Source organism: Mustela nivalis (genome assembly GCF_964662115.1).
Source record: "Mustela nivalis genome assembly, chromosome: 9".
Lineage (NCBI taxonomy): Eukaryota > Metazoa > Chordata > Mammalia > Carnivora > Mustelidae > Mustela > Mustela nivalis.
In genome coordinates, this window is record NC_139028.1 from 93,230,268 (window position 1) to 93,249,834 (window position 19,567).

Sequence of the window (19,567 nt, forward strand, 5' to 3'; positions counted from 1 at the left end):
GAGAGTCCGCCAGGAGGCCCGCCAGCCCTGATCTGTTTCTCTCCAGCTGACGGACAGGGGATCCCTCCAACAGGCGGGGAGCAACTGCGTCCCCCAGAGCGTGGTCTCCGAGGGCCAGGTGCTCAACACCAGATTTTAAGGAAATATGTTGACCCTGATGGCCATTAAGGTCCATCTGAAAAACCTCAGAGGATTCTTCTGGAAAACAAGGTCCGCCTGTTCCTCGCATGATTGAGACCTCAGTTGTTAGATTAAAGGCCCAGACCAAGACCACCCCAGAAGGTGGCAAAGAAAGGTGCTTTCATTCTGTGCCCTTCCTCCTTTCTGTCCATCCAAACCTCCGGGTCCCCCCAGCTAACCACATGTAAGTAACACCTCTACCGAGTCTTTACCATCCTGCATTCTAGAAACCTTCTGAGACCAGAGGGAGGAAGAAAGATGTCTGCCTCAGCGGGAGATCCGACTGGACAGCTTGGGCCCCCCACTCCCAGCCCCCCTCCTCCGGTAGGATCTGCGCTCCCCAGACTGAGAACGGTTCCACGGCCCACAACTTTCCTGACGGCCCCAGGGTCAGGCCAGCTGCTCACAGGATCAGGACCGATGACAAGCAAAGCCCAGGCAGGCAGCACTGGGAGTCACGGGACAGGGAAAGCTTGCAGACTCCGTGTGTTCTCCAGAACCTTAGTCGGCCAGCCTGGCTGGATTCCCCACCTCCGTGACCTTGGCTGCCCCCTCCCACAGCTCCTCTTGTTAATGAGATAATGGCAGCTGTGGAGTCAAGGTTTTCATCACCCCCTCTGGGTACCAGGAGTGATAAAACTTTTAATGGAGTCCATAGGAGTCTGGTTTGGGGGCATGCGTACTGTGGGGGGGGGACAGGGAGGCCAAAATCAGTTTGTCACCTGATTTCCCTGCTCACCTTTATAAAGCAGGCTGCTCTCCACTGTGAACCTGCCTTCATCCTTCTAGGCACCCCGGGTCCCAGCACCTCCAGGGAATGCTTCCAAGCCCTGGGCCTATACCTGCTCGTTGAATCCTCCTGACCAGCCTTCAAAGCAAGTCTGACTTTCTTCACTTAACAGATGAGGAAACTGAGGAAGAGATAGGGTAAGTACACGGCCCCAGGTGGCGCCGTTTTCAGCTGAAAGAAAGACCAGAACCCACCTCTTTCTAGGGCCAGAGTCTCATTCCTTCCCACACGCTACCTGGATTCTAGAGGGTTCCCACCTCTGACCTCGCAGTGTCACGAATGCAGCACTGATGAGATGGACATATTTGGGAATCAGACCCCCCAGATGTTAATCCTGAGTCTGTCCCTCTTGTATGCCGGTGGACTGTCGTGGTAGACAAGGCGCCTTAGCCCGAAGCCACAAGTGGGTAGATGTACAGTTGATGGGGCTGTTGATGTCCCTGTGACCGAAGAAGGCAATGAGCAGAAAGGGCTTTGAAAGAACAACTGCAGATTTATCAAGACATTTACCATTCTGCTCTGCAGGATACAAAGCCATCCCGTCTCGGGCTAAGGCACAGATGGCAACGGGAGCGAAGGGGGTGAGTAATAATGTCTTCTCCTGAGGCCCACACATACACGGCATTTTTAGGCTCATATTAAAATCATGGCATTCTGAGCTCCTCCCCTTGCTTCTAGATCTCTAACACCCCTCTTCAGACACCTATTTAAATAGGACATGGTTTACCTCCTGCTGCTTCTCTTCTAGAAATAGAAATTCTACATCCATAGTCCAAGGGAACAAAACCTAAACTCTGGCATTTGGCAGAATCCCCAGTTGCCATTATCCTCAGCAACTGTGGTGCTGGAAATCCTTGAAGGACAGCTGCTTCTGGGTTATTTCAATTGTTGGAATATGAGCTGCCTCGATCTTATTTTTTTAGTAGAATTGGCTACTACGAAAAACATTTAATAATGCATCTAAAAGTACTTGGCAATAGAATTCAGCAAATATGACATCAACTGAAGCATTAGAATGGCTAAGTTGAAAACAATAAAATTTAAGCTAGCCCCTAAAAATCCAGTGTGGATTTCCCTGGACCCAAGAATTCCACAAACTATCCCCCCAGCCCCCGCCCCTGCCAGCCCCTCTTCCACACTTCCAAACCCTTCCTTCTGAATCAGAGCATGTCAAGGCCACACAGGAGTCTGGGTCGGCCACATCTACCTCCTTGCCAATAGCTTCCAGAGTTAGTGTACTGACTTCATATCCACGGTCACTGTGCCAGGCAGAAGGCAGATTTTCCTTCTACCAAAGCCAGCTGGCCAGCAGCACAGGTCAAGTGTGGACGGATGCTGAGTGAGGATGATGCATTTTTGATGGTATGTCCGGTTCATTAAGCCCTAAGCTGGCAGGAGCGCAGGGCAGGCTAGCCCTCCTCAGAGCTACCTGCCCCAGCTCTGCAGGCTAGAACCCGATGAGGTTGCGGCAACTTCCTGCCTGAGGATTCCACTCTGGAATCACAACATGCGGTCAGGGGCAACATCTCCTGTTAGGGACACAAGACCTCGAAACTCCCATCCTAGTACAGACAGAACACCCAGTATTTCCTTTCAATTCCCTGTGAAACGTGAGCTGGTGGGAAGAACAGTGGAAGGCAGGGGTGGCTCTCGTTTCTGGAGCACTCCCTGTTTGCAAGATGCTCCTGTAAGCCTTTTAAGTCTTATCTCATTTAACCCCAGCACTAAACTCGAAAGACACTATTATCCTCAGTCTACAGGGTGGAAGGGGGGAAGGTCACATGAAAGGAGTTAAGGAACTTGCTTGAGAAAAGCAGCCATAAGCGACAGAGTCAAACCCTGGCCCATACTTGAAACCCCAATCCTGTACACCCCACATATATACACAGTCACACCCATCCACATCTCTCCTCTTCTGCACGCCTGTGTATTCAAATACGGGCACATCCGTACCAAAGATGCATTTCACAACTATGAAACGTGAGGGCTGAGTCTTCACTGAGGTCACGGCGACTCGAGTCCACTTCCGCAGGATAGCCTTTGAAAGAACAACCGGTTTTATGCCTCACCCGTTGCCCCTGTGGTTATCCAGTCTGAAACAAGTCAGGGCAGAGAGAGGAGGCAGGCTGTGCTAGGGCCGAGGGAGAAGCCGCGTTGCATGACAACGGGAACAATATTTAGCAAAGGCAGGAATAAAGAAGTTCCCAGAAACAGCAAACAACAGGTCGATGAGCAGCTCAAAACTAACTCCAAGTCACGTGCTGTCGCTGTGGGATACGGCCCCAGCGCGAAGAGCCCAGGCCGCTTCAGGGTGTGTGTAAATCAGGGTCCCAGCGACTGGGTTATACCAGAGCCCGTAAACACCAGAGTAGATAATGGGGGAACTGGGGACAAGCCTCCGGGTGTGCAGTGAGGCAGGTGGGGCGGAGAAGAGACGGTGAGGAAGGGTGGTGGGTCTCAGTGCCCCTGGGGGTGAGAAGGATGCTCAGACAGTGCCCTCTTTTGGGAAGGGGAGACCGTGTGACTGGCACCAAGGATCCCATTGAGCCGGGAAGTCAGGCCACAGCCCTGGGACTCCCCGGTTGTACTCGAATCCATCAGATTCCATTTGTCCAGTGATCCCAGACTGACCGTGTTCCTGGGGCATCTCCACGGCTCTTCCGCCCTCCCAGAAGGCGGTAAGCGATGAGGGCATCAGATTTCCAGCCAGGCCCGCAGTAGAAGTCTGAAGAGAAGCCCGCGTTGCACAGATACGCATTCCTTCTTTCCCCTTCTCCTCCGTCACGGTGAGGTATTCTGCAATGTCGCATTCATTACAGGCAAGAGAGCAGAGTTTTCCAAACTACATTCCAGGGAGCCCTCATTCCCCCGGATCGTATAAGGTAGGATGTGAAAAGAGGTTCTGGGCTTAACCTTGTAAAATGCTAATCACAGCTTGCTTTATTACATGGCTTTGCAACATCTACAAATGCCTTGAGCACGGCCACTTGCCACCTCCCCCAGACTCTGTTCATCCTAACATCCTAGGTTTGGGCTCTTTATTTTTGCTCAAGATCTTCCAACATTAGAATTCCATGAAACCCACTTTGGAAAACGCCAGACTGGACCATCAGCTCCTTGAGCGGACTGCAAGTGCCTGCAGGAAACAGGCTTCGCCTTATCCACCATGGCAGCAGCCAGCACCAAGTATCAGGTCTGGGGCACAAGCAAGTCTGCTGAGTAAATGCATGAATGTGGGCACAGGAAACGCATGCGATTTCCCAGGAAAGGTGAGTGCTGACAAAGCGTGATGTTAGAAACATCTCTTGCTGGGACACTATGGGAGTCTCAATTTTGTGGTATGAGGAATCCATTGGGTCCATTCCTGGTGAATGTTTTGGTTTCTTGCCATTTGTCGCTTGTTTCCACAAAGACTTGGGATGCTCACGTGTTCTCTTCCACCAATGGGCTGGACCAGGGGAGCTGGGCTTGCCTAGAAGGGAGGCTGAGCACCGCTGAAAAGCAGGCAGTCAACCACCCACTAGGAGGCAGAAAGCCAGACCAAGAAGTCCTGCAACAAAGATTCTTTACTGGCAGCCAAGCCCCCCCTTCCACTCATACCCAGGTGAGCCAAGGGCGTGTGGGAAGAGGGGAGCAGACGTGACCAGCTAGAGGTTAAGTTCAGGCTCCTTGTCCCAAGACATCTCCGGTGTGCCCCACCATCGCTGTTGATTCTGAGTTAAGATCCCAGCATCAGGGGATTCGTTGTCACCTGTAAAGGGAATCTATGAAATAAGTGGAGGGGAGACTCTGAAAAACACAGACGCTTTAGTTCCCCAGAGTCTTCAAATGATTCATTTGATCTGACGCAAACTGGGCCAACATCCCCTCCATTTAGTGGTTTTCCATTGAACCGGCTGGAAATCTTTTTTTAACCAAGCATGAATTCAGCTTATGAAGACAATTGCTGTGTCTCCCCATGAGCTAATGATGCCTGAATGTGTTCCTCACTCCTTTCTGGCGACAGCCCCGGTTTTCCAATCACCAAACCAACTGACCAGACTTCTGCTCACAGGGAAACTTGCTGCCAGACCACCAGCTCCGCCCTCTGAAGCAGCCAGGACCTCAGAGAGGATGGGGCTGAAGACGCCCGCCCTGCGGGAATTAGGACATTGGCCCAACTGCAGAGGCGGAAGAAGAGTGACAGAAATACGCATCCTCATGTGCTGCCCAGCTGACGGGGACACTTCTCTTACCTGCTTGACATTAGTGTCAGGCAGACAGTAGGTCCTCATGCAAGGTTGAAATCAATTGGTTAAAACCCATCTTTAATTTTACTGGAAGGAGATTGTGTCTCTGTCCCCTGCTAGATCCATCAACTGCGTTATGCCAAAAAAGAAGGGGGAAAAAAAAAAACGCTTTCCTTTATTCATTCCAGGCCTGCTTCTCCCATTCCACAGCCTGAGTTTACACATAGATGATCTTGACAGAATAAACCCATAAAAGAGCTAAGCTACAAAGTGTCAGGGCTGGACGTGAAACATGGCTCACCCTTCATTCTGTTGTTCTGCAAACAGACACATGAGTCTAATTATCAAGGCTGACCAGGAGAAAGAGAAATTCTCACTTGTTATGCTAAATCAGAGTAAGACACGTAATCCTGGGGACAGCTATCCCAGAAAATGGTTAGAGTTTTGATCTGCCCGGTGCCTCAGTTTCCCTCAGGACATCTAGAGTGTCCAAGAGACAGCCAGACTTCCCCACTAACACCATGCTCCTTTATGACTCGGCCAGAATACAGCCAGCAGATCGACCCGAGCTGAACCTATTGCTTACCGTGGTGGTGTTACGGAGTGTTTCAAGGAGTGGCTTACGGAGTCAGACTCTCTGGGTTCAAGACACGGATGTCCAGCCATGGGACCTAGGCAAGCTTACCCTCTGCCTAAGTTCCTCCACGTGCGATTAAATAAATTAAATGTAAAGCCTATAAGACAGTGCCTGCTACTTACCACAAACACCATAAATTGTTTGGGTGGCGAACCTTACGGTTAGGTCGCTTATCTAGGATAGGATGGAAGGCCGTTTGGCCACCCATCATCACGGGTGAAGGATTTGAGGTACAAACCCTACCCACTCTGCTTCAACTCACGTATAATTGCACCCAAGAAAAAAAATGAGAGGAGAGCAGCTGAGTGGGGAGTTCTGGGAGACCCTGTGATGAAGAGGGTAGGCTATCTCCAGCCAACTCTAATTCTCTGTCTTCCTTGAGTGGTTTTGTTTACAGGTATGAGGCTTGCTTTTTCTTACGTTTTCTCTCTACCATAAACCTAATGCTTCGGCCCAGATCTTAGGATGGCTGACAAACTGAATTCCTTAAACGCAGACCAGGCTTGGAATCTGAGAGACCTTCTGCCACTGATCTGGTAGCTTTCGAAGCTCCAGCTGGCCTCTGGGTCCTCTACCCCGGACAGGAACTGGAAAATGTAAACACTGCATTTCTCTCCCTTTTAAAATAAAAAGAGAGAGAAGCGGGGGGCAGGGAGCTGGGTTCTTGTGACTTTCACATATCCCACAGTGAGGGTGACAGGTCCTCCCCCACGTGGCGGCATCCCTCATTTATCACTGAAATGACACCTCCCCCAGCCTGCACATGCCTCAAATTGAGCACAGCTTCTAGAGCTGGTCTCAGGAGAGACAGGTAGGGAATTTCTCGTGCTTGGGGATTGGCTGCCCCTAGTGAGGCAGGTGGAAATCATTTCTGACTTAAGGCCAATCATTAGATTACCCAATACCATTCTCTCGGCCATTTCTGTCTAGCCAGCATATCCCAGATGTAGGGGACTTGAAATCAAACTTCCAGCCCATGCTAGTGGTATTGCCTAAGACTTCGGGATATTTCCGAGACACTCCCATGTCCAAAGATGTTTTGTCCCTAACTTATTGACCCAGACACAATACCCAACCTCATCCTCTCTTTCCACCAAAAGCTCACGCTAAAGGACACTTGTGGGAATAAAACCCTTTACCGAAAGAGTGGGTGGTCACGGAGGTTCCACGTGTTCTACAAAACCCACACGTTAAAATATATTTACCTTCCCTCTCTTAAAAGTCCTGTCAAGCTACTCATCCTTTCTCCCGTTTCTCCCCATTCAGCGCTCAGCCCCCCACCTTCTCGCTTTCACTGGCCCTTTTTACTCCACCCTCTCAAGAACAGCAGTCAAAATCTCAAATGCCAATAGGGAGCGGCTGGTAAGTGTGGGCTGAAGAGGTGGGGCGTCTTGCCACAGAGAAGACCAGCCCACCTCAAAGCTTTCAGGTTCCAAACATTTTAAGCATGATGTCCCAATAAATACTTTTTCAGGCATTTTGACCCAAAGACTGCCAGACCTTCAGCTCTATAAGTCTCCCTCTTTGCCACTGCCACCCAAGACCAACTGTCTGGTGCCCCCGAAACTGGGGTTAGCCAGGACTGTCCCTACCACGCAGTGTTGTGAAGCTGTGCCAAGTGGACCTATGCATTGGTATGATCGATCCCTCCGTGAGATGCGTGAGCTTAAGTCAACCTGTTTCCAGGTGAGCTGGAGCTCAGGAACTGGACGGTCTGGGCTTACCCAGGCTCATCCGCCTGTGTATTCTTTTTTTTTTTCTTTTCTTTTTTTAAATCATTATTGCAGCAAAATAGAAGTATGTATAATTTATCATTTTAATCACTTTCCATTCAGTAGCCCTTGTAACCAACACCAATATTCATCTCCAGAACTTTGTCATCACCTCATAGTGCAACTCTACACCCGCTAAGCACTCAGTCCCTCAGCCCGCCTCCCCCCACCCCTGCTGGCCACAGTCTACTTTCTTGATGAATCTGACTGCTCTCAGTACCTTATATAAAATCATATGGTATTTATTTGTCCTTTGTGTCTGGCTTCTTTCACTTAGCAGAGTGTCTTCAAAGTTCATCCCTGTTGTAGCCTGAACTTTTTGTTTTTACATTTTTTTAAAGATTTTATTTATCTATTTGACAGACAGAGATCACAAGGAGGATGAGAGGCAGGCAGAGAGAGAGAGGAGGAAGCAGGCTCCTGGCTCAGTCCCAGGACCCTGGGATCATGACCTGAGCAGAAGGCAGAGGCTTTAACCCACTGAGCCACCCAGGCGTCCCTGTAGCCTGAACTTTATTCTTTTTTAAGGCAGATTAAGATTTCTGTATACATATATACATTTTGTTCATCCGCTGATGGACATTTTTGGGTTGTTTCCCCTTTTCGGCTATTGGGAATAATGCTGCAAAGGACACTGGTGTACGAAATACCTGTTTGAGTTCCTGCTTTCAGTTCTTTGGTGTATATACCCAGAAGTAGAATTGCTAGGTCAAATGTTTAATTTTTTGAGAAACCGTGCCTGTGTATCCTTGAATAGGTCACAGAACCACTCTAAACCCCATTTCTAAAATGAAGATAATAACAGCTCTACCTTATTCGTGTGGTCTGAGAATTCATGAATGTCTACGTACAGCATTTGGCTCAGACTGGGCCAGATATGTTCCAGCTCAGAGTCCTCTGAAATTAAGGTACTCCCATTAAATGATCTCCAAAGTCACTCCCGGCTCCAAAAATCCACGATGCCACCATCAAATTATTTTCCTGGTAGAGAAGCCTGAGCTTTCAGTGTATACATCAGGGGAACACGGTCTTCATGGTTCCCACAAAAATCCACCCTAGCCAAGATGGCCCAGTTTTCATAACTCTCTCCTTGGAATTTGCTAACACATGCCATTATCAACCAACCTCGAACTTTTTCTTGCCACTCCACTCCTCCACCCCCCCTTTCTTTCCACACCCCCTTTCTCAGTGGGCTGCTCCTGCCCACTGAATATCTGGGCTTCAAATTATCTTCCCTGGTTGCCTTTAGGTTCTTTCGCCGCAAGCTAATGTCTGTTGGAAGCAACACTTGCAAAATTATCCATATTACGGTTTCATTCCCCAGAGCCACATATTTTAAATGAGTTTTTCCTCTTTGGCAGGATCCTGCTGGCAGAGCTCCTGCTATTGGTGAAGTCAGTGGAGTCGGGTTTCTCCCCCACATGCTGTTTATGCCGGGTTATCACTTGGCCTCGAGTTTGCATTCTCACCCTCCACCAGGAGTCCCGTGTCTGTGAGCAACAACCTCCCATGCCATCCCAGCGGATGTTTACGGATGTTTACGTCTCAGCGAACCCTCTCAAGAAAAGTAAGGAGACAAAATCTGCTTTCGGGCTTTTTCTAGAGCCGGCCAGATTCGGCATTCCAGCCGGGAGTGGACTCACTCACTATTTGAGGAATTGTTTTCCTTCTCCACTTCTATTCCTCCGTCTCCCCCTCCAAGGGTGAACTTACAACAACCGACCTCTCCTCACTAGATACGTGAAGTTGGGGCGCCTGGGTGGCTCAGTGGGTTAAGCCTCAGCCTTGGGCTCAGGTCATGATCTCAGGGTCCTGGGATCGAGCCCCACATCAGGCTCTCTGCTCATCAGGGAGCCTGCTTCCCCCTCTCTCTCTGCCTACTTGTGATCTGTCAACTAAATAAATAAAATCTTTAAAAAAAAAAAAATAGACACGTGAATTTGCTGGAAGTTGTTCCTCAGTTCGGTCAGCAGCCTGACTGCCAAGAAACCAGTCACCCTTCCTGAAGTTTTTCCATAGCAAAAGGTACAAGAGATTCTGGGGTTAGGAGTAAAGGCTTTTTTCCAGATCCTGGGCAGGTGAGCTTTGTTCTTTAACTTGTATGGATTTGAGTCATCTCACCTGCCACGTTACAAAAAAAACAAAACTAAACTAAAAAAAAAAAAAAAAAAAAGCGGTGGGAGGGTAGCAGGGAAGCGTTGTCGCAGCCAGGAGAAAACTAGTCCTCAGAGCTCTGGTGCTCTGGGAAGGAACCAGCCTCACCTGGACTTGGGCTTGGGCCACCATGCCCGGGAGGCTTGACTCCAGAAGGCAGAGATGGGAACAGGAAGAACTTCCCTAATGCAAAGTCCTCAACCTACCCCGAGGTGAGCATCTAGGCTTACGGATTATCAAGACCCTCGTGGGCTCCTTCTTCCTTCATTATTTATTGTCTGCGGGCTGCTCTAGACACCGTGCAGGCAAAATTCAAACGCAACCCCTCCAGCTGGTGAGGGAGAAGATTCCACCTTGGGCCGGCGGGCTATAGGTACACGGAAAGTATTGACCGAAATGGGTTTGTCGGGTTTTGCACACCCCCCCCATTTATCTTGGCTTAAATTTAGTTCATCATGAAGGGCTGTGCCTATGGCCGAGGCCTCCATCCATAGAGCAGTCTACTGATTTTAGGTCCTCGCCACCCCCTTTGACCCGGTTTCATTCTGGGACGCGCACCAGCTACTTGCAGCCACACAGCACGTCCCTCTCTAGAACACAGGTGATGAGTAACCGGCCAGAAGTCGAATAGCAAATACTCACAGGCTTCCTGCTCCTACCAAAGCTGCTCTGTTTTGTCACACCTGCACGTGTCAGCCTGTCCTTCCCTGATGAGGTCCTACCCACCTCCTGACCCCTTGCCCCGAGGCAACCCCACAAGGACAGATGCTCTTAAGAAGTCCCTGCTTTCTTGCCTGCCAGCGAGCCTTGACAAGACCAGCCTCCTCCCTCCTTGAGCCAAGATGCCCCCAAAAGCCCTGGTTGCATTTCAGCCTCACTCGCCCAGGGAGCCCATCCGACATGGGGTTTGCGGCTCAGAAAATGATAGTGAAAAACACACAAGCCAGAGCTCTTTCTAAACAAACTCTGGGTGTCCCCAGAAACGACTTGCACTTTTAACCTCAGCTTTCTCTTCTTCTTTCTCATTCTTATGGGAAGGAAGTGCATATGTGCTGGGCTCTGTCCTGAAGGGCGTGACAAGCAGCGTTTCACCAAGCAACCTTTACCAGGAGGGACCCCCTTGCTGCCAGCCTTGTTTTTGATTGGTTTCTCTCCTCCCCGCTTCACCTCTGGGGGGGCTCCTTCCAGGGGGAAACTTCTCCCTTTTGTCAGCCAGAGTGGGTGAGTCAGACAGGATAGATTCCCAGAGGTCCGTCTCCGCTTTCCGAAGATAAAACGAAAACCAGCAAAGTAAGCTGGAGCCGGTACCCCTTCTTGAGGCAGTTCTGTCCCCCAAGTTGGGATGATAGAACGGTGTCACATTCTCTGGGAGGTCAGAGGCTCCAGCACCCTCAGCCAAGCCCCCAAGATTAGACTGGACTAGAAGAAGAGCTGGAGGTCCCCCCACCCCCGCCCCCCGCCCAGCGCCATCCCTTGGGGCGCCCCAGGCATGCTCCCCACCGGACCCAGGAGAGAAATACCCCTGGGAGGGGGGCCCTAAACGCTACGCACGGTACCTCTAGGCAAGGATGAGATGAGAAGGAGCTGCAGAAAAGTGAGCCCCAACTGCGTCCAGCAGCCCAGCTCCATCGTTCCAGAGCCGGTGCCCCGATGAGCGACTGCTGCGGAGGGACCGGAGACCCGGAGGGACCGCGGGAGGCCGGGGGCAGGCGGCTCTTACACGGAGCTCCCCAAGCCCCAGCTGAGCGGGAGCTCGGGTTTCAGCTCGCCAGGCTCTCCCATCCTCATCGGAGGGGAACCACCTTCAGCCAGAGCGACGTCAGCCCAAAACCTCTCCTCTCTGCCGCCTTAACCCTTGCGGGGCCCGGGAGGTGTGGCCACGCGGGGAGGCCCCGGGCTGCGGCTGGAAGGGACGCCTCGGGGAGGAGGCCAGCCCTCTGGGACAGGGGAGCGGACTGCACCTTGGCTGGGGGCAGAGGTAGGCGGGGCTTGTGGCGCAGCTCAGGTGAGGCCGAAACCCAGCCCCACCCCCACCCAGAGGAGTCCTGCCTGGGATGGCACTCTGAGGCTCTTAAGGTCACGCTTGGGTGGGCGGGGCTGGAGTGGGGAGGAGGAGGGAACTAACCCTCCACTCCTTCCACCTCAAGCATCTAATCCAGGTGAGCACAATTTGGAAAACCTCCTCTTTGCATCTGTAGGCATCTTCCCATGATGCCCATCATGGTGTGGTCAGCAGCATAAATAGATCCTGTGCATATGCCAAGCAGAGTATTAGGCATAAAAGAACACATAAGCCACTGCCTCTGTTGTGACCATCTAGGCATAGGGACAGCAAATGGAATCTTGAATAACAAGAAAGGCTGCTTTACAAGATAATAGCCAATTTTTTAAAATCAGTTTCTCTGTGCCAGGCATTTAGGTATCTTACATGCATCAACTCATTTAGTCCTCATAATAAACCGCTATCATCTCCATTTTACAGATAGGGAAACGGAGTCACTGAGCTTTCAATAGTTCATCCACGGTCTCCGTGTAAGTAAGTAGTAGAGCCAGGGTTTGAATCCAGATCTAAGTTCTATCATCCTAGCCACCAGTCTCTACCACATCTTAGGATGCTGTGACTATGGCATTTAATCACAGGTACCACACATTCAGTGATGGTATTTTCCACACTGAAACAGACTCAGAGATGAAGTGACTTGCTCAAGGTCCCTCAGCAGGAAGTGCCAGAGCAGAGTTCACAGCCAGGTCTAACTCAGGGAAGTGCCAGGGTTTCAGGCCATGCTTGGTCCCAGTTTGTACTGTCCGATGAAGAACAAAAGTTGGGAGAAGTGGATGATATTCAGGCCTGGGGCAGTGGGAAATTTACCTACACTGGGGAAGCTTTACCTGGAGCCTGAGAGAGGGGATCTCAATCCAGGGAAGGGTGTGAGGAGGCCTTTCTAGGAGGAAGGACTGAATTGGGCCAGTGCCACTGGGAAATGATGAGTATTTACCTGTGTATATTACAATTTTATGTGTATTCTTGTTCCCAAAGGATCCATGGCAGCGTGTACCATTAAAACGCATTTTAAACAGCTTTGAGAAGAATGTAAGTATCAGAACAAAAGCCAACGCAAGAGGATAGATAATATGTACAGTTTGGATGTGGCAGAGGGCAGGAAAAGAGGAAACAAGTGGTTACACTGGGTTTTACTCTGTCTTGGAATGAGGGGCTCTGGTAGTCTAGGAGCAGCGTGTTCTGGGCCCAAAGCAAAGATCTAGGAAGAAAAGTCACGTTGGCATGCAGACCAGGGAATGGAGGAGGCCAAGACTGGCACCAAGAGCACCCCTGAGACCGTTGACAGCAGCCTGAGCAGTAAGCAATGGAGTGGAAGGGGAAAACAGTGGGAGAGACTTAGGGAAGGTAGAACCGCCAGGGCTCAGGACAGACTGGATAGGCAGGGGCCTGGCACAGGTGCTCCTCTCAGAAAGAAATTCCTGAATCTCAACCGTCTCAGCGAAGTGACGGTGAGCTAGAACTCAGCCATCAAGGACCGGTATTCAAAGCTGCGATTCACCACTTTCTGACTCTATGACTGTGAGATCAGAGAAGATATATGCTGGTCTCTGCCTCCAGTTCCTGGCACTGAGCTCCTGACACCCTTCTACTTCCCGGGTGATACTAGTGTCTTTGTCCTAATGAGGTGACACCAGGTGGGCTCCTGGTTGAGGCTGGTCAATAGAAAGTCCAAGTCATTCGAAGCTTGGAATTTTTAGCCCTACCCCCGCCCCCATTCTCTTGAGAAGGGAGCAAGGCTAAAAATGGAATTAATGGTGAGTAATGTCTCCAGTGAGGAAGCCTCCCTAAAAATCCCAATAGTATAAGGTTTGGAGAGCTTCCACCTTCCATGTATCAGTGGGATGATGTAGCCCAACTCCATGGGGGTAGAAGCGTGGGACTGTCAGACCTCCCCTACGTATCTCTTCATCTGGCTCTTTATTTGTATCCTTCATCACCTCCTTTAATGAACTGGCAAGTGTAAGAGATTCCCTGAGCTCTGTGAGCCCTTCAAGCAAGTCACTGAATCCAAGGGGGAGGATGTCACGGGACCCTCTGCATTGTAGCCAAGTGGGTAACTTGAGGACCTCGTACTTGAAGTTGGTGTCTGAAGTGGGACAGTCTTGTAGGACGGAGCCCTTGACCTGTGTGATGTGACATCCTCTCCAGGAACTGTCAGAATTGAGTACAACTGTAGGACACCCAGCTGGCGTTAAAGACTTGCTTGGTGTGGGGGGGGGGGGGGGGGGGCGGGGATCACACATATCAGAAGTGTCCGAAGTGAGTGGGGTAGAAATAGGATAGTATGGGATACGCCAGGAGAAAGAAGGACAGGGGCTTGGGTGGTTTTTTGGTCTGTTTTTTGTTTTTTGTTTTGTTTTTTCCCAATACAGTGACCTAAACCAAGCTAACTAATGCTCTCAATCTCAGTTTTCTCATCTGTAAAATGGAAATAATCATCAAACTTTGAGACAGGAGAATTTAAGGAGACTATGTACCTAACAGGGCCCTCAGCACACTGCCTAACTCATACTAAATGCTCAATAAATATTATTATATGTACTATGGGCCTGAGTCTGACGCTATGGCCTGACACGGGCCTTCTTCCTCACCCTCAACTCCCCTATCCAGGTGAAAACTGATTAAAATTAGCACAAAGAATAGCCTCTAAAAGGCAGGAAAATACCAAAGGGCAACATATCTGCGGGGTGGAGGTCAGAGGTGAAAAGAGGGGAGGTTCATTTTATTGCTGGCCAAACAGCCCTAGTCCTTTGGTGATGGGCCTGGGGATGTGGTGACTTAGTTTCCAAATACTGAGGTCTTAGAGCCTATCAGGAGTCGGTTCCTCCCATCAGCTGACATTACCACATTTCCTCATCTCCAACCCCCCAACCCCAACCCTCCCCCCAACACATACTCAGCCACTTATCAAAACAGATCACCCAGCAGCCTCATTCCTACAGCAACTATACCCCACCAGGCTGGGACTCTAGGTGATAAACGTAAAGAAGTCCCCAGCGCCAGGTCTCTGTTCCTCCAGGCTTAGGAACCTGGAAACAGCCCCTCACTCCTCTTTCTGGAATGCCCACAGTAGTATAATTGTTCCCTGCTCATTTGCTGTCTAATTTGGGTTTACGAATTTCCTAGGGCTACAGAGTCTCGAAAGGAATTCTCAAAAAGAAGCAGAACATATTTCTCTGGGGAACATAAAGCCCTGATCCAATATTACCTTGTTGAACTTCACAATAAACCCAGGCTCACAGAGGGAGAGGGAGGTCATGACTACAACACAGGAAAGTCGGGAGTTTGCCCGAGGCCAAATGGCCCTACACAAACTTCGATTTTCCTACACAAGTTTAGTCTCCACTCTTCCCATTATAATCAACTCAATTTCTCATATCGATAGAGTTGAGTATTGTTCTAAATCAGAGGTTCTTAACCTGGATAGCATGGGGTCTCTCGGGAGGGAGTTTTTGGAGGGTTTTTAAACCTCCGCAAATTATACACAAAATCCTGCATGCATTGTTTTTGGAGTAAGAGGGAGCCATAGCCTTCTTCAAAGTCTCAAAAGGATCTGTGAACTCCCAACTTATTTTCAATCACTGGTGTTCATAAGTTGACATTGAGAAGTTGACAAAATATTCATTGGATTTGGGGAAAGTGGCTTTGTATGCACAGAGGTTATGTTTAGGCTACAAACTGCACAGTGGATATTTGAAGGACTGGCCCTCCCCCTGACGTTCCCCCACCATTTCTGCCTTAAACGCACTTGCTTTGGACCACACAGGCTCCTGATGAATGGAGCTGGAGCACTTACTAACCGTGTACACCTGGGCAGGTAATCTCACCCATGATGGCCTCAGTTTCCTCATCTGTTAAGTGGGAAGAATAATGGAGCCTGCCCCCAGAGACTTGGAGTCAAGCACTCAGAGCAGTGCCTATAACACACCAAGTACTCAGTAAATGTTGGCCATTTTTATTACCCTTTGCTCCCCCTCCTGCCCTTCTCTTGGACCCCCACCTCTGGCAGAAATAAATCACCAGAAAGCTGTGGGTGAAAAGGGCAAAGTGCCGTGCTGAGAAGTAAGGGATGATACCTGGAATTAAGAATTCCCTGCTTACCATCAGCACTCAGAAATCAACAGCTGGCTGTAGTAGATGAAGTCACCCATTTCACGACAAGTCACAATACCCACTCATTTTCACTCAAAAGGATGAGGCACTCCAGCAAAACCTGTCCCTTCTTCTGTCCCTCCCGGGAGGCTGCTCGCCTGTGAGCACACAGGAGGAAAACAGCAGGGAAGGCTGTCTTGTGTGCGCCAACAGCGCCCCAGTCTGCCATTGGGGCAGACGGGTCGGCAAACCTGATCGAAACATCTCAGCCTAATGGGTAATTAAGTTTAGTTTTCATCAGCTGTGCAAAACACAAAACTTCAAGTCAACCAGGACCTGAAACGGAGAGGAGTAGGTCTGCAGGAAAGACGAAGGGCCCATCCCCCGTAGCCTGCTAGAACTTGTCCACCATGGAAGTCTCCAGCGCTAATGAATCCCGGCTATTCACCTACATGAGGAGCAATGATGCTCTGTCTCCAGGTCTGGCCCAGCTCCACTGTTTCCCAGAGAGAGCCAGGCTCCCTAGGGGGTCGGTTCATCTGCAGTTCTCTCTCTGGCCACATTCTTCCTGCTCTAGGTCATTCTTCATGCTCCTTGCAGAAAGCTGGGGAGCTTCCCTCCTTCAGAATCAAAGTGCTCCTGAATCACTTGGGGAAACCTCTTCTTGACTTCCATATGTGTGTTTATAAAGCAATTAAAAAAAAAAAAAAACAGTTGTTGCCTATGCAACTGAACGGCAAAGCTTTATAAAGAAAACTGGCACAAATTCTGACCACAGGGGCGCTGGAGTGGCTTAGTCGGTTAAGAGGTGGACTCCTGGTTTCGGCTCAGGTCATGATCTCTGGGGTCCTGGGATCAAGTCCCAGGCATCTGGCTCTGCGCTCAGAGGGGAGTCAGCTTCCAGATTCTCTCCCTCTGCCCCTCCCACCATGTGCACTCTCTGTCTCTAAAAATAAGTAAATAAATCTTAAAAAAAAAAAAAAGAAAATGCACTCTGACCACAGTCCAAGTGGCTGGCTCAAAAATTATGTAAAGTTGAGCCATTCTGAGTGAAGAAGGGAACAAAAGTAGAATAACTCCAAGGGAAGACCACAGGGCAGGGTACCGTGACACAAAAAAGGCAGTGTAGTCACCAGACCCCGGTATGCATCAAGACTCTACTACTATTGGCTAGGGGAACTTGGGCAAGTTCTCCGGCCCCTCAGAGCCGTAGTTTTCTCTCATCTGTGAAAAAGGAGGTAATAGCTACCTTATCATTTTGGTGAGAAGATTAAAAGAGGCTGGCATACATAATGGTAGTTCGATCACTGTGGACTATTTTAACTATGTATGGACACCAAATCTTAAGAGCCTTCAAAAAATCGTTCCTTTAAATGTTCAACTGAAATTAAACAGCTACCATTTTCTTTAGGTTTCGTCAGGTTATGCTCCTAAATTAATTTGAAACAAATTCATGTCTGAAAAATAGATTGCCTTGTACATTTATGCTGTTCGTTGGAGGTCAAGGGACAGCGTGTGCTCTTGTTTGAAGACAAGTTGAGAGGCCTGTCCTGAATGGACCCGGGGCAAGCATTAAAGGAAAATTTATCATGACAGTTGTTTAAAGACAGCGAGGAAGACTTTACTCAAGAGACCAGTGCAATGGAGCCTTGAAGTAGGGAGAGATCAGGGTTAACAACAAGGAAAAGTCTGGAAATAGAGCTACGGAACAGGGTAGGGATCCGCTGAGGGAGAATTACCAAAAGGAAACTGAGGAGGAAGGGGAAGATTCTGACAAAACGATTTGACAGGATTCTTGCTGAAAGCAGGCCAGGCTGATCAGATACTGATGATGGGAGATTCTCACTAAATTGGGATTCTTGCTCTTGAGGATAAGACTCAAGATGGGGTCTAGTGGGGAAAAACAAGGAGGGGGAGCTTAGAGAAGCCTGACTCAAGTTTGGTTAAGGAGACAGTCTTTGTCAAGGGACCCAGAGAAACCCAGGAAGGAGGGTCCCTTGCATTGAGTGTCTGGTTCAGTCTTGCTACATTTTTCACTGGGATTAGTAGAATTTGCATGTAAAGCAACTTGACTTCTTCCACCGAAGGAAGCCAAGAAGGAAGCACAAATGCTTAACCAGATAAAAATCATTTGCTCACTTACTCGGTTCAATTTACTGCATGTCTGCTACGTATCCATCCTCACTTCAGGTCCTTGAAATACAGTTCTGAAAAAAACTTGTGTGGGGCCTCACCTTGTGGATATATAGACCAGAAAGCAATGGGACACTGAGCAAATATGAAGAGCAACATGTGTGAGGAAGGAACATTCTAGAAGCATGTAACTGGCGGGGTAGAGGGTCAGAAATGTTTCCCTAAGGGCATGACATGGAGCTTCAGACCTAAAGAAAAATGGAGGGTAGGAAGAGGAGAGGACAAGGGCTGAAGAGGAGCCCATAATACAGAGGCTAGAGATGTAGGCTGGCCTTGAAAACCATGAACTTTATTCTCAGGGTGATGGGAACCAGTTCGAGGACCAGTGACTGTGTCAGATTTGCACATCAGACTCAGCTCTCTCTGCCTACATCCTGCACCAGTGGCAGACATGAGAGGCGCTGTGGAAGTCGACCAGATAGGATCCGTGACTCTCATATATGTGGGAATAACGGTGAGAGAGCTGTCAGAGGTGACTTCCAGCTCATGACCACGTGGATATGGGGGTGTGCTGGAGGAGCACCCCTGGTTCTTGCTCCCCAATCACTTGCTCTGGGAGAAGCCAGCTGTCGTGTTGTGCGAGCAGCCCTCCAGAGAGTCTCACGTGCGAAGGAACCGAAACTCTCAGGCAACAGTGGTGTGAATGAGCTTGGAAGCAGACTGTTCAGCCCTCCCAATGGCCGCAGCCCCAGCAGGCAACCCGACGGCAACCTCAGGACAGCCCTCCTTGCCAGAACACCCTCCCCCCAAGCTGGGCAGCTCCCAGACTCATGAGCCTCAGACACCGGAGGAGATCATAAATCGTGGAGTCTTACGCTGCTGAATTTGTTACACAGCAGTCAGTTACAAATACAAGAGGTTTCAGAATTGGGCAATCCATCTGTATCCCGGTACACCTGCTAGCCAGCGCGAGTGAGCTCCAGTGAAACATGTCCCCAGAATGAGATGATCACAGAGGTGTTTAGCTGCACAGAACAACAAACCCAATGCACACAGCTTAAACAATAGGACATTTTATGACCTTGTCTAGCAATAAGTCCCACAAGTGTGGTGGCTTCAGTGTTATTTAATTCTGTGACGCAACAACAATGTTTAATACCCAGGGCTGAATCACCAGGCGATGCATCTGGCGGGCAAGCACTTATGTAAAATCTCAGAACACATAAAAATAGCATATATTGTTTAGGAATGCAAATGCCTATCATTAAACTGTTAGAACATACAAGAGTAGTGACATACGCTACCTTCAAAAAAAGTTGAAAACGAAGGGCGTCACAAAATATGGGGTACGCAATTTTAGCTAAAAAATAAAGGAAGCCAAGGAAAAATATGAAGAAATTAAAGCACAATGTTAAAATCGGTTTATCTTTAAGGAGAATCCACAGATACCTGTTATCTTCTGAAAGTTTTTCGTATGTCTGAATTGTTGATAAGGGTATCTCTATCTTATGGTGCTAT

General features: G+C 49.3%; 1 protein-coding gene and 1 long non-coding RNA gene across 7 annotated transcripts in view; one reads left to right on the forward strand and one right to left on the reverse strand.

The window, feature by feature from the left end:
• Nucleotides 1-19,567, reverse strand: part of PAMR1 (peptidase domain containing associated with muscle regeneration 1) — a 151,618-nt gene that overhangs the window by 59,479 nt on the left and 72,572 nt on the right. For 2 of the 5 annotated variants that reach the window (XM_082748955.1, XM_082748951.1), the window contains exon 1: nt 11,319-11,725. The exons of the other annotated variants lie outside the window; for them this stretch is intronic. In XM_082748955.1, coding sequence (XP_082605081.1) covers nt 11,319-11,391 — 73 coding nt within the window. In that variant the 5' untranslated portion in view covers nt 11,392-11,725. Of the gene's footprint in view, nt 1-11,318; nt 11,726-19,567 lie in introns of those variants that run through there. 5 annotated transcript variants of the gene reach the window in all.
• LOC309873418 lies at nt 2,200-5,939 on the forward strand. 2 transcript variants are annotated; one of them, XR_014316347.1, is made up of 3 exons: nt 2,200-3,648; nt 3,790-4,574; nt 5,025-5,939. It is a non-coding gene; the product is annotated as an uncharacterized lncRNA (long non-coding RNA). The 2 variants fall into 2 exon arrangements; XR_014316348.1 differs by having other exon boundaries at nt 3,790-4,239.